Source organism: Palaemon carinicauda, chromosome 15, assembly GCF_036898095.1.
Source record: "Palaemon carinicauda isolate YSFRI2023 chromosome 15, ASM3689809v2, whole genome shotgun sequence".
Classification (NCBI taxonomy): Eukaryota; Metazoa; Arthropoda; class Malacostraca; order Decapoda; family Palaemonidae; genus Palaemon; species Palaemon carinicauda.
In genome coordinates, this window is record NC_090739.1 from 22,716,116 (window position 1) to 22,740,262 (window position 24,147).

The following is a 24,147-nucleotide window of genomic DNA, read 5'->3' on the forward strand; positions in this document are numbered from 1 at the left end:
GACTAAAGAACCTTTGTGACAGAAGGGTCTCCCACCGGCAGCCGTCATGGCCGGCACAACCTCCCCGGATCATTGTCCATAAGGGAAAGCTGAGTGACTAAACAGCTGCTATGTAGGAGACCGGTCGGCCCCGCAACCCGCCGGCAAGAGGTGAGATTGCAGGACGACGGCCATAGTTAAAAGAAGGGTCTCCCACCGGCAGCCGTTATGGCTGGCACAACCTCCCTGGATCCTTGTCCATAAGGGAAAGCTGAGTGACTAAACAGCTGCTATGTAGGAGCCCGGCCGGCCCCGCAACCCGCCAGCAAGCAGTGAGATTGCAGGACGACGGCCATAGTAAAGGACAGAGGGGCAGGGAAAAGGGTCCTATATAAAGTGTAAAAGGTGGTGGCAATGTTGCCGCCCCCACTACACAAGAGAGAAACATTGTTTCAGTATCGGCGCCGTCCTAGGCGGCAGAAGAATGTCTATTCTTCAACCTAGGGTCTGCCGAAATAGTGTTAGGAGGGGCCGGCAGGTTTGCCGCCCCCTCTCAACAAAGGAGAAACATCGTTTCAGCGCCGGCGCCATCCTAGGCTGTAGAAGAAAGTATATTCTTCAGCCCAGGGTCTGCCAGCATAAGACTAGTCTTCTAAACCGCAGGGAGAAGGTGGCGGAAGCATACCACCACCCCAGGTGCAGTTTAGGGAGGCTTAGCCTCCTATGCAGGCGGCTATAAACCGGCAGGGGAGTGACTACTCACCCTGCCGGCCTGCCCCCGGCAAAAGACTGAATACTCTGAGATTCTATCAAAAATCAAAGCCGGACACTCGCCGGCAAGGTGGAAGACAGAAAAATCCTAGCCTAGTCAAGCTGTAGTAAACTACTCTTAAGGCAAGACCAGAAAGGAATGCTGCCTGTTGCGGTACTCAGAGGGAAAGAGGGATTACCCATGACTCTCCATAGGCGACAAGTATTGATTTATATAATTCTAGGAGATATACTATCTGCCTTAGAATCAATAAAACGATACACAGGGTAAACGGGGAAATGTCTGAAGGTATACTACATCGCCTAGGTTAGGTAACCTAGGCAAGACGAGACCTCGGTTACCTAAATCACCGAAACTCTTAACGTATACGATTGACAAAGAAAGAGGAAAATTATGCATACCATAAATATCTTTAGAAGTATAATTATGCCTAAATAACTTTCATAATTTATTAATGCTATTTCAACTGGGAAAGTCATTCTGCTAACTAAATAACACATGCCTAACAAACGACAGCGCCCATGGCGCCTCCGGTAACAGACCTAGCTCCTAAGCACAATAAATTACTCTAATTTCACTGTGAAACAGGAGCTAAAATTATATAGATTGTAAAGAATCAATACTCAACTTTCCAGAGGCGAAAGAAGCTGGAGATTGCATAATAATCCTCACAAAATCGATCGAAAAGGTTAGATCAACAGGGAACACCACCGTGCGAATTCGCTACAAAATTAGGAATAACCGCCATCTTGAATATGGCGCCATCTTGATACTCAATAGTAGTATGGGAAATAGGGTAACCTTGATAACGGCTCCTGTCATGGGTGGATAGAGTAATATAGAAAAGAATGTTAAAACATGTGAATTTTCTACTCTTAAGAAGCAAAGAGAGGAGATCCCGCTAGTGTTTACTGGAAACTGTCACTGCCGCTGTTTGAGATCAAGATATTTATTAGATGTGCCTAGATCAGCAGACCTTAGGCATAACGATTGTCTGTTGTAGCAATTCAAGGAGCCAGCATTATGGAAGGACAAGGAGAGCCTGTTGTCGCCGAAGAATTTACATTAACGGAAGGTAAACACGTCTCGCTTCAATGATAGCGCCATATGGATCATGATTACACCAGCAGAGCGTTTGGGAAGATGCGATCAAAGAGGCGGGTTTTTTAAGGAAAACCAATGAGGATAAAGAAAGGAGAAAATTTCCTTATATGGACATGTCCAAAGTTAGTTCCTCCCATACAGGGGTATATAAACTTCAAAGAGAAGGAGAGAAGGGGAGTACGAAAAGGAGAACGAGAGAGAGAGAGAGAGAGAGGACGAGAGAGAGAACGAGGGAGAACAAGCACAGGGAAAGAGAGAGAACGTAAGGACCAGAATGCAGACATGACCAGCGTTACGACAACTTGTCCGAGATGTCAGAACGAGTTGACCCCTGTCGTTATTACCAACCACGAAACGCCCAGACCTGAAGTATTTATGTTCCTGATTCGTCAAGATCTGCTGTGAGGAGTATCATCGTTTCTTTTAAGTATTATTTGTCTGCTTTCTTAACTGTTCCCCTATTTGCTGAATTGTAGTTTAATCAAATGATTATTTATTTATTTATTTATTTATTTTTTTTTTTTTTTTTTTTCAATTTCGTGCTTCCCAAGTACTCAATCAAGAAACATTGATCTTTGACTAGTTGTAAATAAAATTATGTTTTCTTTCTATATTCCCTTTTTCAATTTGGGTGATGGTCGATTTATCCTAATTTAATTAATGAATTCAAAAGAACCTGGTTCGATCCAAACGAGGATCGTAACAGCTCCCCTTCCAAATTTGTCACTCTTCCTCCTCGAGGCAAAAACGCTATTTGGGGTGTAGATCGCTGTGTGTCGTATCAAGATATACGTTCCCTGATTTATGCGATATCCTTAAGAGAAATTTTAAGGATATTCGCGCCAGGAGTTAGAATTCTGGAGACCTAAAGGTAAATTCTCTGGGAATATCACTGTAGTTCATATATCCCTTGGAAGCTACTATTAGGAACCTTCCATCAGGACGACATGGCTTAAGCCCAAAAAAGGAAAGCTATCACTAAGATAGCCGGAACTTTTAGTTCCTTGAGGGCAGGTTCCTCCTCCCGGTCTCTTCCACTTCCTTTTGTCTTACAAAGGAAGTACTATGAGATCGAAGGGGAACCATTCCACTATGTCCCTCGACCCTTCAGTAGAGTCCTTAACGTAGGGTCTTCCGACTCAAACCCTCTCCTTTCTGAGGGCCTCCCTCTCGGCAGTTGAGCTCCTTAACATGGAGAGAGATGCAAAGTACGCCATGCAGACTGCTTCGTGGCTTGATCTATGGGTAGGATCTTTAGGCTTCATGGTCTGCTCCCACGATCTCTCAAAGGAGTCGGCCAGGAAATCTTTGGAGTCTTTCCTGTTGTTGGGTACCCGAACTCTTGAGTTCCTGTCGCACCACGTTGCCAACTTGTGGGCGAGTGCTATTCTCAAGAGAAGGAATGCCGTCATTGGGAAATTCCACAAACAAGTGCCAAAAGTGGAAGTCTCCCGGTTGAGGAACTCCACCCTTAAGGGTTCTTCTCTCTTCATCCCAGAGGAGATAGAGAGGGCTGCTGAATGATGGAGGAAATCGTCAAATGATTTTCCCTTCCATAAGGCCATAACATCGAGGCTCTATGGTAGACCTTCCCAGTCATCTCATACTCAGCAAGCACCTTCCTCTTCTCACCCTTCAGCTTCTAGATCCTCAGGACCTACAAAGGTGTCTAAGCGGCCCTTTCCATCCAAAGGCCAGAAAAGGACCAAGTCCTTCAGAGGAAAGAAGAGAGGAAAGGGAAGTGTCCGAGGTGGTCACTCCACTAGGAATATCATTCCTCTTCATCTAATACCTACAGTGCCTTTGGCAGAGGTGACAGCTTCACGGGGCAGAACCCTGGACGGTCGAAGTGATCGCTGTAGGGTATCGCGTCCTGTTCATTCAATCTCTCCCTCCTTTGACTTGGGATCTAGTGCATCTAAGCTTCTATGCAAAGGGATCCGCAAAGGAGCTGGTCCTCAGGGCCGAAGTCCAGACCATGCTGCAGAAGGATGCTCTCCAAGAGGTTGCGGACGGGCCCCCAGCTTCTACAGTCAAATTTTTTCTAGTGAAGAAGGCGACTGGAGGCTGGAGACCAGTCATCGATCTCTCTCCTCTGAACAAGTTTGTGCAACAGACTCAGTTCAGAATGGAGATGGCAGACACGGTCATTCAAGCAGTTCGTCCATTGACTTCATGTGCACATAGGATCAGAAGGACGCATATTTCCAGATCCCAATCCATCTGTCTTCAAGGAAGTATCTAAGGTTCATACGCAAGGAAAAGATATACCAGTTCAAGGTTCTATGCTTTGGTCTCACGACAGCTCCTCAGGTATTCACCAGAGTGTTCACCCTATTGTCGTCTTGTGCTCACAGGAACGGCATCCGTCTCCTCAGATATCTAGACGACTGGCTAATCCTGGCAGACTCGTAGACGACCCTTCTTCGTCACAGAGACATGCTTATCGCTTTTTGTCAGGATCTGGGGATCCTAATAAATCACGAGAAGTCATTACTGCAACCTTCCCAATGACTGGTATACCTCTGTATGATAATAGACACCGTCCAAGAGAAAGTCTTCCCTTGAGATGAAAGAGTACACAGACTGAGAGAAGTGGCCGCACCCTTCCTCACAAAAGAAGTCCTTCCGACTTCTCGTTGGTTTAGTCTGCTTCGTCATCTAACCTCTCTCATCCGTCTAGTTCCAAATGGCCGCTTCAGGATGAGATCCCTGCAATGGCAGCTGAAGTCTGTGTGGAATCAACACTCTGATCCACTGGACACTCGAGTTCCTATAATTTAGAACTAGGTGAAGGATTTGAATTGGTGGATAGTAGATGTAAATCTTCGATGGGGCCAGAATCTTCTCGTCCCTCTTCCGGATTTGATGCTCTTCACAGATGCATCAAAAAAGGAGAAGGGGGCCTCACCTGCTGCACCATATGATCTCCGGCCTTTGGTCAGAGTCTGAAAGGTACCAGCACATAAATCCTCTAGAGATGAGAGCACCTTACCTAGCTCTTCATCAGTTCCAACAATCTACTCAGACAGCCACATGCCAACATCTTCCACAAAACCGTAGCTATGCTACGACTTCACGCCTAGAGACTATGCAGCACCTCTTAACTCAGAGAGGATTTTCGCAATAGGTTACGAAGTGGAGGGATGGACATCTGCGAAGATCAACAGCATCAGTCTAACAGCATAGTGGAATTTCTTCTGTGGTGGGTGTCATGGAAGAGTATCTCTCCCGTCGATGCCACTATTTCAGCAACAGCGCAGTTCCTTGTGCACCTGCAGGAGGAAATGCTTCTCTCGGTTTCGGCAGTACTGTATAAGGTTACCGCACAGCCTTGAGTCTTGTCTTAAAGCTGAGGGGAGTAGATATTTCCTCTTTGCTGGAACTTTCTCTCCTCATACGAAGTTATGAACTTAACTGTCCCTAGTCAGAAATGAGACCTCCTCTGTGGAACATGGTTCGGCTCCTTGAGTCCCTAAAGTATCCTCCCTACGAACCATTATTCCAGGCAACAGATTGCCCCCTCACCCTTGGCTTCACCCAAGAGAGTTAGTGAACTTCATGGTCTCACTTATGACATTGCCCATTCAAGGGGATGGGGCGAGGTAAGCCTCAGCCTCATCCCTGAGTTTATTGCAAAGACTCAAAATCTGGGGGTAACTGATCCTAGATTCAATTCCTTCTGGATAACAAGTCTCCGTTCTGTAACCAATGACCCAGATTAACTTACTATGCTCAGTAAGGAGTTTGAGATATTACCTCAAAGGACAGCAGCAGCTCACCCCCGAGTACCAGCACTCTTCGCCGGCACAGGTAAGGTCAAGTGGAGGAATTCACGAAGAACACCATCGCCGCTTGGATTCGCAAGGTCATTGAATCCTGATCCTCCTCCGACAAGTTGACCCTGAGCTCACGATGTCAGGGCCATTGCTACCTACGTTCCTGGCGTTCAAATGAAACTTCTTTTGTGTCGCAGATTCTACAAGCGGATGTGTGGAAGCGTCAGACGACCTTCGCCACCCACTACCTGCAAGACATAACCCATAGGAGCATGGAAACATTTTCCATTGGTCCTGGGGTGTCTGCACAACAACTGGTTTAACATCTCAAGCTCTGCTAGACAAGTAGCAGGTGGTTGAGGGCAAAGGTTACCTTATATTAGTCTGAATGAATGAATGATTAAGAATGACTTGCTCCTTCTTTTCTTCATCCTTCCTCCCCTCTCTTGGGGATATCAGAACCCAGGTTCCCTTGCACAGATGACCTCAACCAATTGCAGGTAAACCATTGTTCCCTTGTGTAACCTGGTATTGTGTCAATACTGCTACGTCCCCATGCCCTATCAAGGGGGTTGTTGGGTATGTCTTGATGACCTCTGATGATTCCTATGACTCAGAAGGGCTCTTACCTTAACAGTTACATTAATACTATCACGAACACACAGCTTGTGTAGGCCACACACCATGCATAGCACAATTTTAGCAAAGTGTGGAGTTTCCACCTATTATGTACATACATACATATACCAAGGCACTTCCCCCAATTTTGGGGGTTAGCCGACATCAAACAAATGAAACAAAAAAGGAGACGTCTCCTCTCTATGTTCCTCCCAGCCTGACAAGGGACTCAACCGAGTTCGGGTGGTACTGCTAGGGTGGCACAGCCCACCCTCCCACATTATCCACCATAGATGAAGCTTCATAATGCTGAATCCCCTACTGCTGCTACGTCTGTGGTACTAAACACATAAAGGAAAATTCCTGGGTCAAAGCCAAAAGCCAGATTGGCAAGGACTTCCACCCTCCTAATGGGTAAGTCAACCCCTATAAATGGCTTTGGTTTGTATTTAGTAATGGAACAAATGACATTTGGAAGTCATTTGTATTTTTCCTAACAAGACAAACCTTTAGCTATTTATACACATTAGCCTGCCATCACCAGTCCCCCTTGAAGACCTAACTCCAAGCAGTGTGAGGTTCACAGCCCAGTTTTGTGAGTGAGAAGGGTAGTTACTACCCCTCACCCCCACCCCCCCCCCCCCTTGTTAACTAGCGGGTGGGTGGTTAACTAGTTTAAAATGTAATGGCTTGTCTTTCAGTGAATTTGTTTTTTTAAATAATATTTGCATCTCTGATCTGTGACCAACCTTACATGGTGCACTGTAGGCATTACTTTGGGGTCTTCCCAGTTTTCCTGCTTCCTTTCTTTCATGTTGCAGTCCATCCTCTTTTAACATACTTCATATTGTAACTGCAGGGTTTTCCCAAAGTTGCACTTAGTCACTGAATGGCCTCATAGGCCACAGCGCGTTGCTATATGGCCCAGGTTTGTGAATCCAAAAAACTAAGCTTAATGGTAGCAAGAAACTGACTGAAAGTTAAACAGCATACTACTTGGGAACTAGCTAGTTATAACAAAACCAAAAAGTACAAAGCATATGTGCAAAATCACAGTAAAGGCAGACTTATAGGAAAGTTGATGCTGATAGCTTTCAGTCTAGCAAACAAAAGCTAGTTCATACTTTCAAAATGTCAGTAGGTAATCAAACTTTGGTTATCCTGTAGAAACTAAGATAAAACTCACTGATTACTCATATCCAAGAGGAGAATATGAAAAATCACAATGGTGAATGCATAATTAAAAAATCCTAGAAAAAGAATCCATATCTGAGTATCTGTAGAGCATTGTAAACAAGCTTTAAGGCATGATAGAATGATTCTCACTGCTACTAAAAATCCTGAGATTCACTCTTGTGAATGTAGCACCATCCGTTGACTGCCATTTTCATTTGAAGAGGGACTAGTGTTGCGGATGATTTCAGGGCACATAATAGAGCTATTTATTATAATGGGATTGTAGTGAAACACTATCGGTATGACTGTCTTCCTTTCACTCCACCATTCTGTGGGTAATTAATTTTTAAATCTTCATACTTTATTTCAGTTTTTACTTCGTTATTAAATCTTCATATTTCTTTAGACATTATTGGAAATTGTTGGTATTGTTAGTTTTAGAAACTAATCCCAACAAAAGATATTGTCACTCTTCAACAATATGAAGTTATTTAATAATTTTTATTTTAGGAAAACAATTTATTACATTAATAATGATTAAGATGTACTCTCAAAAGTTTTTAAGCAACCATAATAGGAACACTATATTTAGCTTAGTAGTTTGGTTATACTTACAGATAATTATTCATTCATTTAATAAATTTTCAAAATACTTTGTTCTTTTATTCCCTTCTTTTCAACTTCAATATATCTTTTATAGTACATGCCATGTCATTGTTTTTTCTTTCATCATCCACTTTCTGTCTTGCATTAAGAATCTTGTTGAATTCCTGCCAGATCTTTATTAATGCACTTTCCATCTGCCTCTTGACGTTTCGTTTCTACTCCCTGTTGAACTTTTTATATATATTTGTTTGGGAAATTGCTAATCTGCACCTTTTTCTTATTACTCAACGGAATTGTTGTTTATGTTTGAAATAAGGTAGCGAAGTAACCAGTGTTTTAGAATCTTTCAATTATTCTTTTATTTTTGATAAATAAATTACAAGTGATTTATTCTGTATGACAGTTTCATTCCCCGGAATTTCTTTTTATGTTGAGATACCTTAGTACTATATTTATATTTTATAGAGCTAGAGGATTTGGTGTCATAATTTATTGTGGTAAAGTAAATACCGTATATGTCTAGGGGAAAACATAACCTTGTGAAAATTTAATTCATATTACAGGAAAGGGATTATTTTACATGAAATAATTGACATCTTTTCAGGGTGGACCAACAGAAACTGTTGAATATCCTCTAAAACCCCGGCAAAAACTGGCCATCATGCGAAATGTAGAGAAGATGTTGTTAGAAGCTCTGAAAGACCCAGCAGAAGTGGGACCCCTTTTGCGTTCACTAGTTCTGGGTAGATATTCTGGTGAGAATGCTTTAAAAGAAGAAGGAAATCTGTGATTTTACACTTGGTGGTTTAGGAATAGCATATTGTTATATATTACACTTAGTTCTTCAATTGTCTTATTGTTTACATAAGAACGCTGATTGTAAAATCTTGTTGGTGCTTTGTATAGAAGATAGAAAATAATTGATTTAAGGAGTTAATATGCTCTTTGGTGTTGTTAATTCAACTTTTAGGAGTTATTTTCCTTTTAATGCCAAAGGATCTTGATATGAGTTAGCATAACTTAATGGTATTTTTACATATTAGTCTTAGCAGTGTGACTGGTTGATGTGGAATGAGAACCTTTTATTTATTTACTATTTACATTTTTTGTTTGTTATCTGGAATATTGCAAATGTTGCGTATCACTGCTTTTTTCCTATCTTATGTCAAAAAACCATAAATAGTAATATAATTTATACACAGATAATCAGTTAATGTACGATATGCTGTAGTTGCTTAAAGTAATGCTGTATTGAGGAAGATATAACTAGGAATAATATTTAGTTTTGTTTGATAGTTTTCTTGTATAAACAAAAAGCATCTGTACATTGTCAGAAAATTTACGGTCGCCTCCTTCCCCTTATTCCTTTTCATTCTGAAAGTATGCTGAAATAAAAATATAGGAAGTGACCCACTATTTGAAGCAATGTTCAATCAAGGAAATTTCTGTAAAAAAAATTGTCTTCATTTGAAAGTCAATTGTGCTTAACTAAAATGTTATACTTTGATGTCATTTCCTTCTTAATTTTTATTTATAGTACAGTGATTTATATTGCCGATGACCTTTTGTCAATTTATTGTATTCAACATGAATTTGAAAACTTATTATAAACTTATCTTTATAGTGATTACATTGAACCTTAATGACCAGATTATTTAGTAAGAAAATCTTTTTCAATCCAGATATGTTGCAGTCTTCCAGATATCTAAACAAGTTATTAGGCAACATTGAAAACTTAGTTCTACATATTTGCTAATTAATAGTACATCATCCTCGAGGCTCAGTAAGTTTTATATGACTGGCTCTCTTGACGTATGCATTTACTCTACCTTTTTATCAACTCCTATAAGAATACTTTGTGAACCATTTTTATTTTGTTAAGGTAATTATTGTACTGTATTGTATTTTTATTCATAATTTGCCACTTCTACAATTGATATTCAATTGTGTTTCATAGTGAATTGTCATATGGTTAATGTTAAAATTGACTATTGTAGGGAATTTTCAGCTTTTGGAAATTTTTATTCACATGAATTGCATTTCCATTATGATAATGATATTTGAACCTCTTACTAGTAGTCAGAAACCTTTGAGGAGCACAACTTGACCTGAAACCCGTTAGTTTTTTTTTTAGCAAAATGCTGGATAATAGTTTCCCTCATTGACAAATCAATAACATAGAAAAAATTATTAAATTCTATATGGCAAAAAACTTTTTCTTCAAGGGTTCGTGTATGTCTACTACTGTACAGGCAAGATCCCTCACTAAGGTTGAATATAGTATTAGATTTGATCATCTGCTAAATATATAAGTTATTACTTTTTTTGCTCTTAGCATGTGAATGATTAAGAGGATCAACCTGTTATTCTCCTCTGTAAACAAATTAAGCCACTTTGAACCTACAGTGGAAGTCTTTGTGAAGACCTAGCTTCTCTTTGACCAGCCAGTTTGCAATTTGCTCCAGGAAATTTGCATTTGGAATTTTCATAATGGTGGTGAATCGATTGTTCTAAGCCAGTAGGGGAATGAAATTCTCAGATTAGCTTGCAGGCACTTTGAGATTTTGTCAGGTGTTATAATAACTTTTGAAATTTAGGATATTTTGTCAGGTGTTATAATAACTTTTGAAATTTAGGATATAAGAATATGTCCATTACCACAAAACTTTGTAAGTCACTTAGGGAACTTTTTAAGAGCATCTTGTTGACTAGGTCGGGTATGCATATGAACAGGAGTTGAGTTTGACAGCTTGGAATGTTCCCCGAGGCATCTGGAGACAATTTTCCTTTATGTTTTGTCTTGGTTTTCATCCACTTTTCACTGCAAGGGGAAGGGAAGATTTCACTGCTATTCAAGTAAGTTTGAGTGAATAAATTTCTGTTAAAGACCAAGCTCTCTCTATAACAGATTACCGGTAGGTTATTTTTTTCCATGCTCCAGCTCTCTTTGATTCAGATGAGCCACTCGTCTTTTTATGTGTGGAAACTGTTTTGGTTAGCCTAATAAATGTAACTGATCATCTTGAAGGCCACAGAGAAGAGTGTATAACTGAAACTGGCACTCAAGGTTAAAACTGAGGAACCTTTGGGGGGCTGTGATGAACAGAGTATCAGTAGATATTTTTTTCATTGAAATGCATTGTCTAACACTCGTACTATATGGTGAACTTGGGTGTGTTAATAATTTTTGTCCTTTTGAAAGTGGTGTAAGTGTTCAGGAGTTACAAGATAAGGATAATCTTTTGTTGATAATGAATATACTGTTTAAAAGTTAAAGAAGCAGTACTTCATAGTTCTTAGAGTTTGTAAGATGTCTTGAAATTAGGTTAGGGAGTTCTTTATTGTTTTGAAAGGAGGTCCATGCCCAGATATTGTAGGCCAAGGTCAACTTTTTCTATTGCAAGCACCATATGAAGGGAAAGAGTACCGTATATTTTCATGTATAAGATAACCCCTAAATCCGAAAATTCACCCCTGAAAATTTGAGGGTCATCTTATACAACTGATATGAAAATCACACCTTGAATTCCAAGTGATGTTTATTGGTAGGCTAGCCTAGGCTTCGGTATGAAAATTGATAGTAAAGGTAACCAAACCATATTTACCTTTCTTATTATTGGCATGGTAAATAGCCTATTTGAGGAAATATTCTATAACAATAATTAAATCAACTGTTTTCTATGCGAGGTCAGCTGACAAAATGTAAACATTTGGTTATGGTTGCATTCTCAGCAACCTTTATCTTTCTTTAACCTTTCGATAATTTTAATGGTACCATTAATAACAGTAGTAATAAAATATAGATTAGCATATTTATTTTTCATTAAAATTCCATGATTGAAATTGGGCTCACTTTCTCCAATCACGTAACATCATCTGTCACATGATACTGTCATTAGCAGGCATTTGTTGTTGACTAAACGCAAACAAAATGGTTATCCTGTTATGTGGCGTGCAGAAATTTTTAGGGATATGGAAAGTAAAATATTTGTAATAACATCATCTCTACTAAAAGCTTAGTATCATTAGTAATCATTTGGATGTGTAAATACGTTCGTTTGTTCGTTATGATCGGCAATGAAATGTAAACAAAACAGTGTTTTCTATTTTAGGTGCCGTTTTAGGAAAACATGATATAAAATCACTCTTATTTCCTTTATTTTGAATTTATAAGGATAAAGTAAGTAAAACAACATTAATAATATCATTATTACATAACCATAACCAATACTTGGTAAGATATTTATCGCTGGAAAAGCTATCCGATACACAGACGTGTAAGTGCATATATTTGCTCGTTATGATCAGCGATGGAACGTAAACAAAACAGTGTTTCGGTTTTATGTGACGTGTTTAGCAAAAGCATGATACAAAATAGTTTTTATTTAATCTATTTCGGATTTCTAAGTATACAGTAAAAGATATCCTATACTGTACACTGATGGTTTTGCAATTCACCAGTTGTCGTATACAGCAGATATGACCTAAATTCATTATAATTTGCCCTAATTATCCACCTCGTCTTCTCTGAAGGTCGTCTTATTGCGGGGAAATATACGATATTAGTAATTTGTCTGGAGCCACTTTTGTTGCCCTCAAGCACTCAGATCATCAAGACAGAAAGGTTTTTTGCAAGCTTTCTGTATCAGCACCTTTTTTGGTTGATCTATCGGTCTGCGCATTGACAGAGGGCTCTCCTTGGAGAGTCTTGAAGTAGAAATTATAGTCTTCTCTGCCTTTTGAGTAGAAGACCATGTTGATCAACCATGGGCCCCTTCCAATCAATCACCTGGCTTGATCAGTGGTCAGGTGCAGTGACTTACGTAGCCAAGTCAACAGAGTTACCAACCCCTGGAGTCTCTGCATAAGTACAAGAGTATCGTACTGTCCGCTAGCTCCCCATTCCCAAAGCAAGTTAGTTCAGAGGTAGTGCTGTTACTTCAGAACTTGTCGGTGTGGGGTTCAGCAAGGATAGCCTCCTGGCCTTTCTTAGAATCTGGTCAGGACCACCAGCAGTGGAAGAAGGGATATGCTGTTGCCAGCATTCACCCTCCTTTCTTACTGCCTGTTAAGAGTAAGGAGTTGCTTGTCGTGCCTTTGGGCAACTTGGCAGAGACATAGGGCCGTACCTTTGGTAGTAGAAGTCCTTCAGGATGTTACTTGCTACCCTCTTGAGCCCTCCCCCTCTTTAATCACTTTCCGGTAAAATTCTCACCCATTCCAACACCTATAGGATCACGTGGAAGGTTATGCCCTTCCTCTGTTTCGTCCACTAATCTACTATGTGGGGATTACACTAGAAATCAGGTTGATCCTGGTGGCTTTATGCCAAATGGTATCCCATTGTGCCCAATTGGGACCCCGAGAGAACTCCTTATGAATCTCACTTTCCCAAGGAAAGTGGTCATTGCTCTGCAATTGATTTAGATGGGACTCTTCTCAGTTGTATCATCTCTTAAAGGAGATCGCAGATTTCCTTGTCATTCTTCAGCAAGAGAAGCACTTCTCAGTTACTGCTATCAAGGCTACTGCTCAGCCATGAGCATGGTCTTTTGACGGAGGGTTATAGACCTCTCCTCATAGTTGTCTATGCTTGATAGGAGCTTTGAACAGTCTAGCTCATCCTCGAACTTCAGGCCCCGGAAGGGGACATGTCTCATTCTCAAGGCTCTCATGCATACCCGTTTGAGCCATTGAGAAGGCCGTCATTGATGATTCTTACTTTCTAAACTCTCTGATTTCTTAGAATCGGTGAAGAATTTAGGTGAGTTAGGCGGTCTCTCTGCGTTAGTCCCCAGACAATCTTAACGGCCTTTATTCTATATGAGTACTGACAAGTCCGTTGATGTCATTGCACTTGGTCCTGTGGTGGCAGCTCAAGTAATTGTGTAGCAAGCCCAGCTTCCAAGCTCGATGACAAGCTTCTTGTCTATGGTAATGTATAGATATAAGTTTGGAATGAAGGCAGAATGATTGTATCTTTTCCTCCATTCTTTCTCCCCCTCTCTTGGGAACAAAGCGTTCAAAGTGTTGGTATACTTCTGAGCTTCATTCTTTAGAATTTAGTTCTCCTTAACCCTCTAGAAACAAGGGGGAGGATGGTGGAATATTTACCAATCCATTGATTATCACATGCCAGGTATTTTACTCCAGACTGCGATCCCCTTCACAAGGGATCCCTCCTTTGACCATGTACCAATCTTTTTGAATAGGCCAGGTCCTATCAACCTATTCATTCATATAATAGACAGATAGGATGTTGCTGGAGTCATCTCCTTCACTCCTGTACAGGACTAGGTTGATTGACATCTCCATGGAAGAAAAATAACCAACCCATTCTTCTCTATGGGGGACTTCCGACCCACCAATCAGCGAGTCTCCCTACTTAAAGGATTAAAGGTTTGTATACACATAGAAAAAAGTTTGCTTTATTTTTCCTAGCTATACATAAGTGAGTCCTTTAAGTTGAACTTTCCACCTCAACCGGCCCTCTCAGTCCTGATACGAAAGGTCATAAGTGAAGAACTTTTGACAGGGAGGTGTCTCCAACCCTTGCTCGCCACCTATTGTTAACCACCTTGTTAACAATTTTAACGGCTGTTCGATTTCGTGCTGAAAACGTATTCCCTACCTTAAGGACTCGAGTTTTTATAGTTAGGAAAATACAGATGACTGTACTTTAAACTTGTTATTATTAGAAACAGCTGATAAGGATGTCCCTAAAAAGTAACCAGAAGAAAGTGGGGTACAGAGAGATCCCTGAATTGCTTACTAGCATTGAATTGAACCAGAGGTAGGCTTATGGATACAAGTCTTACTGTATTAGTTCCTACAAGTATGTGACTACTCAATCGAAGGCCAACTTCGCTAAAGGCAAGAAGATTGTTTTTACAATATGTTGGTATTTATGTCCATAGCATTGGCCAGTGATGAGGTGTTTACCTATCTCATTCTCGCAGCTTGGTTTTCAAGTTGAAGAATGAAGTTTATTTTACAGCAGATAAAAGATGGCATTAGACAGAAATGTTATTTACAAGCAACTTGAGAAATATATATGACCTTAATATCCCTTTAAAATTAATGAATAATGACGAAAACTTTTATAGCTTTATTAACATCTTGCTTTTCCAACTAGGGTTGTAGCTTGGCTAGTAATAATAATAATAATACCAGCCTAATTGTTCACTACTAATAAACAATAGCCATTCATTCATCCTGGGTTTATTAAAAACTCATAAAAGTTAGTTTTTTAAATTTGCTTGCTTGGGTTCGGGTGAAATGTTTATTTGTATATTGTAGTTGCAAATCACCTTCCACATCAACCAAGAATTTAGTGAGGGGCTTTTGTCACAGTATAGCGAAAGTCTTATAGGATTTGTAAGGGATTGTGATTAATGGCTTTATATGCGGTGATTACAACATTTTTGTTTGAGAAAATGCAATATTGTATCTAATTCAGTGCTTTTCCTGGAAATGTATTACAGAAGGAAAATGCATTCCTCAGGTTTAATTTGTTTCTACTTGTATACAAACCTTTTGTCCTTTAAAATAGGGATATGTCTTCAGGAACATTGAAATAGCCTTTTAATTGTTTAACTTGGGTATCTTTCTCTCCAGACTCTCTCTTCTCTGCTTTGGCAAGAGAGGAGGAGAGTTTCAAGGGCCTCATAATGTCAACTTTTGTGGGATGTGTGGTTCCTGCCACCATTGTCATCTCGTAGACTGTATAACAAGAACTCAGTACAGTACCATTCAGTCTTGAATACTAATTTAAGACCTTATCAATCCTATCTCATTGTGTAAGTTGACACAAAGTTACCAGGCATCATATCAGGGCACTGCGGTGCTGCTCGAGGAGGACTCGACACCTCACTTGCGAGTGTCTGCAACCTTCTCATTATTTCCCATAGGAACATGAAGGTAATATCCAGACACTGTTCCTTCAGGCTTGGTGAGGCTTTTTGCCTTCAGGTTCAACTTAGGTTTGTAAGAACTCACGTCTACTACTATCAGCAGCCTCAGGTTTACCTGTCGACACACATGGGTTGAAAGTTATTCTGAAAGTCGCAGACCTTTTTTTTGCCTTTCTGTACATTACAAGCATTGCTGATAGGCACTTGCATCCCTTTTCCTCGGGTCTTGAGGTGGCCGCTTTGTAGTTGTGTAGCACTTCAAGTTCCTTCGTATGCACCCCATGTAAGGTAACGTGTTTGGCATAAGTATTGAGGAGAAGTAGAATGTCTGACTCTTCTACCTCTCTCGTTTCTCTCTTGAGGGGATGCTGGAGCAGCAGCAGCAGCTGTTACACGATGATCGCACGTCTGATGCTGGTGAATTACACAATGGAGCACCTTTCTTAAAGACTACATTTGCTATGAAGCAACTCATCCAGCCTCCTTTCAAGGAAAATGGGTTAGCATCTTACCAAACATTTCTCTTGACATGCCTAGTTTAATACTACTGATGCCATCTCCCTTTTAGGGAGACAGGTTTTCTGTCATAGTATAAGCTTCCTTTTAAGCCAGTACTAACCAAGGCCCTAACAGCCTCTACACCCTTATGTTTACTGTAGCTGTTAAGAGGTTATTGGAGATGCCTTCCTTGCTCCCACATGGGACCAGGAAGGATGACATGCCTGGAAAGAAAAGAACCTTCTAGTTAGGTTCTAAGGGACTAGCTCCCACCAATGAGAGTGTTCCTATTTTAAAGGGCAAAAAGGTTTTATATGTGTAGGAACAAATAAAAGAATTTGAAAATGTTTTGCATTTTTCCTAGCTATACTAACCAGCTCTTCAAATTAAATTTTCCACATCAAACACCCCTCTCATTAGGAAAAAAATAGCAATTGTTTGTGACAGGCTGGAGGGCGGTGCTTTCGTCAGGGACCATTGTTTGTTAACCAATTATTATACCCTGTTGACAATTTTATGGTTATTCCAGTGCCGCTAAAGACATATCTGTATTTTAAAGGATTAAAGGTTTGTATAGTTGGGAAAATAGATTTTTTTTTTTTTTTTTTTTTTTTTTTTGCATAATTCACGAAAGTACAGTACAATACATGCTTATACTGAGTTTGCTGAGTAATAATGTTTGTATAACAAATTTCTTTCCAAATTCAACAGAAGAGATTGCTGTGAAAATTTTCTCATGATGACTCGTGATCTGAGTCTTGCTACGATAATCAGACAAAGCTGATATTTATATCATTACATCAAATATAGTACATTCTACAACTGTAGGGGACTAGAATATTACATGATCTCAGAACTTACAGCAGTCTAAAAGGTATTGGATTTTTTAACAAAAAGTGCTAGATTTTTAAGAAAAAAATTGACAATTCTTATCATATCAAAATAGAGGGAACAGCGGTTTCCAGGTTGGTGGCAGAAACATCCATTGTGGGTAGGTTAAGAGCCAGGACAAGAGTGTTTTCAGTATGATCATTCCAGTCTTGGTAGAAGAGAAATATTTTTGGTCTACACTTTTATGGTAATAAAAATTGTTTCATTGATTATAGTAATAAAAATTGTTTCATTGATCATGTTACCACTAATTAGATTTTCACCAGTGATGTCTAGTACAAAAGTTCTTGTAGAGAGCAGCAAATAGCTTAAAACTAGTGAAATTATACACAGTACTATGCCACAGGGTATCAACACAAACAGAAGAATTAGGCAGCATAGTGTATACAAAGTAGCCATAGCTCGCAAGACAGAATGCTGGTCAGGTGAAGTACCATCCCGGAGTGCCTTAAGTGGTACTTCTGTATGGGATTCCAAGCTGAGATCATTGTTTGTGATCTGATAATACTGCTCAGGAAGATTGTTCCATCTCATCTCCAAATTTTTGTAATAGTCTTTTCTCTTGGTTGGAATACTGAACTAAATTTAGTTATGTAATTTTCTGTATATCTTCATGAAGTCAGCATGAAGAAAAAACAGAAGGTTGGTTATGTCGACATTACCCCCTTAAAAATTTAGAAATCACCTTTATTCTTTCCCTCCAACATCATAATTTAATGCGTATCGTAAATAATGAGGCCAATAGTGTTACTGACAATAACATGCTGAGCATATTGTATCATATTCGATCTTTAAAAAGTAGACTTGGAACAATGTTCTTGTGCGCTGTAGATTGTTAGGTTTTTGTTTGTTTTATATTTAATTTACTGCATTAAAGATGTGATCTCCAAGATTTGTTAGCAGTTGCTGCATAGTTGTGCAAAAGGATTGTATTTAGGGGATCATGATCCGCATTCTGTTTGTGTCTTGTTGCAGGGACATTTTTATATTTGAAGATTTGTTGTGAGGAATGCAAAGGCCTCACTTCCTTTTTGGAAAGTATGTTTAATGGTTGCTGAGGTGATTAAAGATTAAAGCATAAAAGAAAGTTTAACTTTAGTTCAAAGAGAAATCTGGAGAAAACTAGGCTACTTGGTTCTAAAGGGAATGAGGTCAATAATGCCCTTGTTTATTTCCATATTTCTTGGCCATTATAATACCCAAAAACTTCCATTGTGTATGATAGATGTACATTTAACTGCAGTATTTACAAAGGTTCCCAGACTTGTGCTAGTTATAACATTGTAGGTTTTATTATTCTTTGTTCAAAAAGAAGCTTATTGCAACACTATTTTATTGTTCCTAAGGTTTGCTTGGTATTTGGAGATAATGCAGTTGAAAGAATATCCTTCAAGAAACTGGTAATGCTGCAAATGCTGTAACCTGTGTTTTGTCACTTATTTTTAAGGATTGCAAATTGTCTTTTGTCCTATATTTTCGGGAATACAAGTTTTGACTTTTAAGTCTGGAAAATTTTAATAATGAAAAAGTAGATATGAAGGTGGGAGATTTCTGCCAGAAAATTTTCACCTTCTTAAGGGATATTGAACTTTCCATCAGTGTCACTTTTCTGAAAATTCTATAGGATGTCTAGTCTGGCTTAGATAATATAATTCTGTATACAGTATCTGTAGACATAGAATTTTACTGAATAACTACTGGATACTTTTATGCTTCTTGGGTTACCTCACTTTTTTTTTTGGGGGGGGGGGGGGGTTACATAACTTAATAGTAATAATTCTAAGATATATAATCCAGAAGCAGAAAATTATATAAAAATTTCAAAGATGGTAGGTTGTCTGGTATGCATAACCTTCCTGCAAACTTATATTTAAACAAATTTATGGAAGTGTTTTTAAACTTTACGAGAAATTCGGTATTTTCCTTTCAGCTTCATATTGTTAACTTCCTGTTAGGTATCACTGGACTAGGAAGCTGAAATTTTAAAGCGCTCTATGAAAAATTAAAAGGTGTAATTTTAATGAAATGTTATCATTGCCAACAACATTTTAAAAGTATTTGAATCTGTTTAGAGTAAGTGGTATTATATTTATTTTCTGCTCTTATGTAGGTATTCTTAAAGAGGATCTGTCATGATTGTTTTCCAATGTCATGTTAGGATTACATCAGTTTCTTCTACTTCTCATGTTTAGTTGGCTTAGTCCCCTTCCATTTTGAGTTGTTCGGGAAGCTATGTGAACAATCATGTAGTAATTATACTACAACAGTATATATTCATTTTCCAGTAAGTGGAAACAGGGATCTTGGAGGTTAAGTGAATTCGGTTGTCTATTTTTGAAGATAAATGAATTTATTTGGTGGTTTTCAGTCAACCTCTGTTATAACAAGAATTAGTTTGGAGTATCTTTTATAGAAACACATTACTTAGTTCTTACATTATTGTCTGTAAATTAGTATAGCAATGCACTATTGTATGTGTAATGATTTTTCAAGCTGTATTTATGTGACTGAAAACCCTTCCTTTATAAATAGAAGTTTGGTTGACTTAGGCATGACATTTTCTTAGAATGTACCAATTTTTAACTGATTCTCGAGTTTTCATAAATTTTGAGATATTGTCTTTCGGTTTTTGTTATGCACTTAGAGTTAGGTGTCTTTGTAAATGAAAATTACCTCTATCTCATAAACAAAGTTTGCTAAATCCAAATTCCTAGAACTATGCAGAATGAGCAGGTAAAGTTAAGGCCTATAATAGCCATACACTACAGATAATGGTGCATAGGAAATATGCAAACCTTACAAAAATAGAAGAAAAATGGAATTTGTGTTTAATTTCCCTGCATCCAAACAACTTGTGTATAGGATGTTTCCAATTTAATCATGGAATTTTTGGGCTCGGCCATGTCGTCCTGATGGAAGATTCCTTTAGGTAGCTTTCTAAGGGATATTTGCTACAGTGATACTCCCAAAGAATTGACCATAGGTCTCCAGAATTCTAACTCCTGGCGCGAGTGTATCCTTAATATATCTTTAAGGATATCGCATAATATCAGGGGACATATTTTTTGATACGACACATAGCAATCTTCACCCGGAATAGATTTAACGCTTTGAGGGGAAGAGTGGCAAACGAAGGGGAGCCGTTATCAAGGTACCCGGTGGACCCCCTCCCTTTACTACTACGGCCCTCCATTCCTTTCGACTGAAGCATTTAAGATAAGTGCGCTCCCACGTTTCTCTCGGTGTTGTTACGGTTTATCGGATTATTATCATGCAATCTCCAGCATCTTCATCCTCTGGAAAGTTGAGTATTTGATCTTTCCTGTGTATAATTTACAGCTCCCTTCTCACAGTTGAATTAGCATAATTTAGATGTGTTAAGTGGAGCACATCCATCCCCATAGGCGGCCATTTTGAGACCGCTGTCGCACGTCACAAATGCTATTATTTAGTTAGTAGTGCGACGCTCCCGGTATTTAGCTATAAAGAAACTTTCTAGCTAGTTAGGCAAAATTATACTAGTGAAGATTGCATATATATATATAATATTTCCTCTTCTAAAACATAACGTTTCTTTCGTATACAATAGAACCCCGGTGGTATCACTCGTAGCCGCGGTCCCCACTCGAGTTAGGCTAGCCTAACCCGTTTGGTATACGGTAGTAATGTTAATCCCATTGTTTAGCCTCTTGTATCGTTTCTATTAATTCAGTTGGGGATATATATATCCCCTAGAATTATTGGCATAATTCGATACGTTTCTCTTTTAGAGAAAAGAGGATAAACCCTTCTTCCCCCCTGAGCACCACCATCCCAAGCGACAACCCTATCTTTCGTTATCGCCATCGAGTAGTGAACTCCGGCTTGACTTGGATAGTTTTTTACCATCGATCTTCTTTGTCGCCGAGCATCCCGGCTTCGAAGTATGATGGTAACTCAGGGTGTATTGTCTTGCAGCCGGCAATGTCATCGACAGGGGAATCGTGATTCCTCTGCCGCCCACGACGTTGTCGGTATGGGAAGCTTTGCTTCCTTAATTTACAACTGAAAGTAGGATGCATACCTGCCGCCGCCTTTCTCCCTTTTAGACTATAAGACATATCTTATAACCGACAGTGTCGCTGACAGGGGAATTCTTATTCCTCTGCCGCCCACGACGGCGTCGGCACAGGAAGCCATGCTTCCTTGGTTTACAGCCGAAAGTAGGCGGCATACTTGCTGTCGCCTTTCTCCCCTACAAACTATAAGACCCTTTTCCCTCCTCCCTCTGTCCTTTAGTGTCGGCCTAAGCGTCACAATATTCTTTTGGCCGGTATTCTATAATCATCCCGGCTTGCCGGGTTGACAAAGTTACCGGCCGGGTTCCTACAAGTGGCGGTTGGGTTACCGCCTCGACCAGCTCCCCCTTATGTCCTTCCTTCACAGAAGCGAATGCCCCGAGGGGAAAGGTTGAGCCGGCCCGGACGGCTGCCGGTGGGAAACCCATTATACTGTTCAGAATTCTTCAGTCCTGTCTTGGACTGCCATCCACAAACCTTGCAACCAGCAGTACAGCCAGCAGCAAAAGTTGTGGCTGGATGGAAGCTGGAATCAAATGCATTCCTCCCCTTCCATTAGAACTCTCATTCTGGGAAGGAGGCAGTAGGCGGCAGTAGCCCTCCTACACTTCCAATTATTGTGCTAAACCATAATAATACGGAACTCTCCTTTCCATTCTTTCTCTCTCTCTATCAGTTAGTGCCGCCAGGCACTAGCCTAACCCCGGTAGTATACCGGTAAAACTACAGTATATGACAATACAGTAGCCAGTATATCTGCAATGTATAATAATACAGCAGTTAGGAAACTACAGTATACAATGATACAGTAGTACAAGTAATTCTAACATATTCTGTGTATCCTTTCACAGTCTATTGTTGGGACCCTATAAGATGTTGAGGTGAAGTATTCCTTCAACACCCTGATGAATCCTTTGATCATCGGGACACTTATAAATCACCGTTCAGTATTAATATTCTACAAGTGGAGGAGTTAGTGTAAATATTCACTGACTCCGGCTCTACGTACGGGAGTTATTCCACTCTGTATTTTCCCTTATAGGGAAATTAAAATATTAATATTGACGGAGGTCACAGTAATTGCTTACTATCCTAAGCTATTAAATATAATAGTAAGTATTACTATTTTAAATATGCATTTACAGTATATCAATGATATAAATACAGTGAACCCTCGTTTATCGCGGTAGATAGGTTCCAAACCCGGCCGCGATAGGTGAAAATCCGCGAAGTATTGACACCATATTTACCTATTTATTTAACATGTATATTCGGACTTTTAAAACCTTCCCTTGTACGTAGTACTGTTAACAAACTACCCTTTAATGTACAGAACACTTAATGCATGTACTACAGTACCCTAAACTAAAACAGGCACAAATATTAAAGGCGATTTTATATCATGCGTTTCCTAAACACGCTAAAAAGCACGATAAAAAATGGCAACCAATGTTTTGTTTACGTTTATCTCTGATCATAATGAAGAAACAAACTCATTTAGTGTACACATATATGTATAGGTTAGTTTTTGCATCGATTATATTGATGTATACAGTATGTTGATTTTGTTATTACCAATGTTTTACTTAATTTTTCTTAGGACTTCCAAATGAAATGTTTTTCTTTATGACGCCGCCTGAAACGACAGCGTCATAAAGTACGCTCAGTAAACAACCACGCTCAGAACAAAGAAGGCATTTAACGCGCATGATGAAAGTGATAAATAATGATATTTACAGTAAAAGCATTTACAAAATATGTTATTACAAATATTATTTACCGTATCTATATAAAATCATACAGTACATACTGTACGTAGCAAAGCAGGAAAACAATTTACGAGAGAGAGAGAGAGAGAGAGAGAGAGAGAGAGAGAGAGAGAGAGAGAGAGATTGTTTTACGTACGTAAATGTAAATTTTAAACAAAAAAAATATGATAGGTTACAACATGTATACTCTTCAGACTTTTAAAACCTTCCCTTTAACTTAATGCATACAGTACTAAACTATAAAACAGGCACAAATATTAAAATGTTAGAATATTAAAGTAAAAAATAAAGATTGTTACTGTACTCACCACGAAAGAAGTTCAAGAAAAACTTGAATGATGATGGCGATGAATTTGCTGCACAGTAGAAATGATGATGATGAAGCTGATGATGTCTTCTACTGTGCAGCCAATAATAGTATTTTACGTCTCTTCAGACGGAGGTGTCTTTTCCTGGGACACCTCTTCAACTTCTTCCTGAGACACTTCTTCAATTTCTTCTGAGGGCATTGTGATCGGAAGTTGCTGCCGCTGCTTCTTTTTTCGCAAGAGCATCCTGTAGGGAGCCATGTGTTCATCGATCTTGGTGCAGAATTGTACAGAACGAACCATATCCTCGTCCCACTCTTGCGACATTTCTTTCACCTCATTCGCAAGCTTGCAGAGCTTGGCAAGCCGTTCTAATGTTAAGACCGTTTCTTCGACATTTTCTTGGATCTCTTCCTGTGTTTCACTGTCTTCACTGCCCGATTTCGTCAGGTCTTCGAGGTCTGCGGCTGCGTAACTTCTACTGTCTTTTAACATAGTATCGAGAAGCGTCACCTTCTCAGCAATCGTCATCATCTTTCGGTGCTGTTTAGGCTCACTACCAGCCTTAGTAGAAGCAGAAGGCTTGGGAGGCATTGTACAGTAGGGTTTAACAGAAAGTTCAACAAAAAGTTCAACTTAAAACAGTCACGCACAGCACAGATTAAAGTTCACAATT

General features: G+C 39.4%; 1 protein-coding gene across 1 annotated transcript in view; it reads left to right on the forward strand.

The window, feature by feature from the left end:
• LOC137654514 (hypoxia-inducible factor 1-alpha inhibitor-like) overlaps positions 1-20,136 on the forward strand; it is a 127,174-nt gene extending 107,038 nt beyond the window's left edge. Inside the window, exon 6 of the mRNA XM_068388210.1 lies at positions 8,639-20,136. Coding sequence (XP_068244311.1) covers positions 8,639-8,824 — 186 coding nt within the window. The 3' untranslated portion in view covers positions 8,825-20,136. The remainder of the gene's footprint in view (positions 1-8,638) is intronic.
• Positions 20,137-24,147: the final 4,011 nt, after the last annotated feature.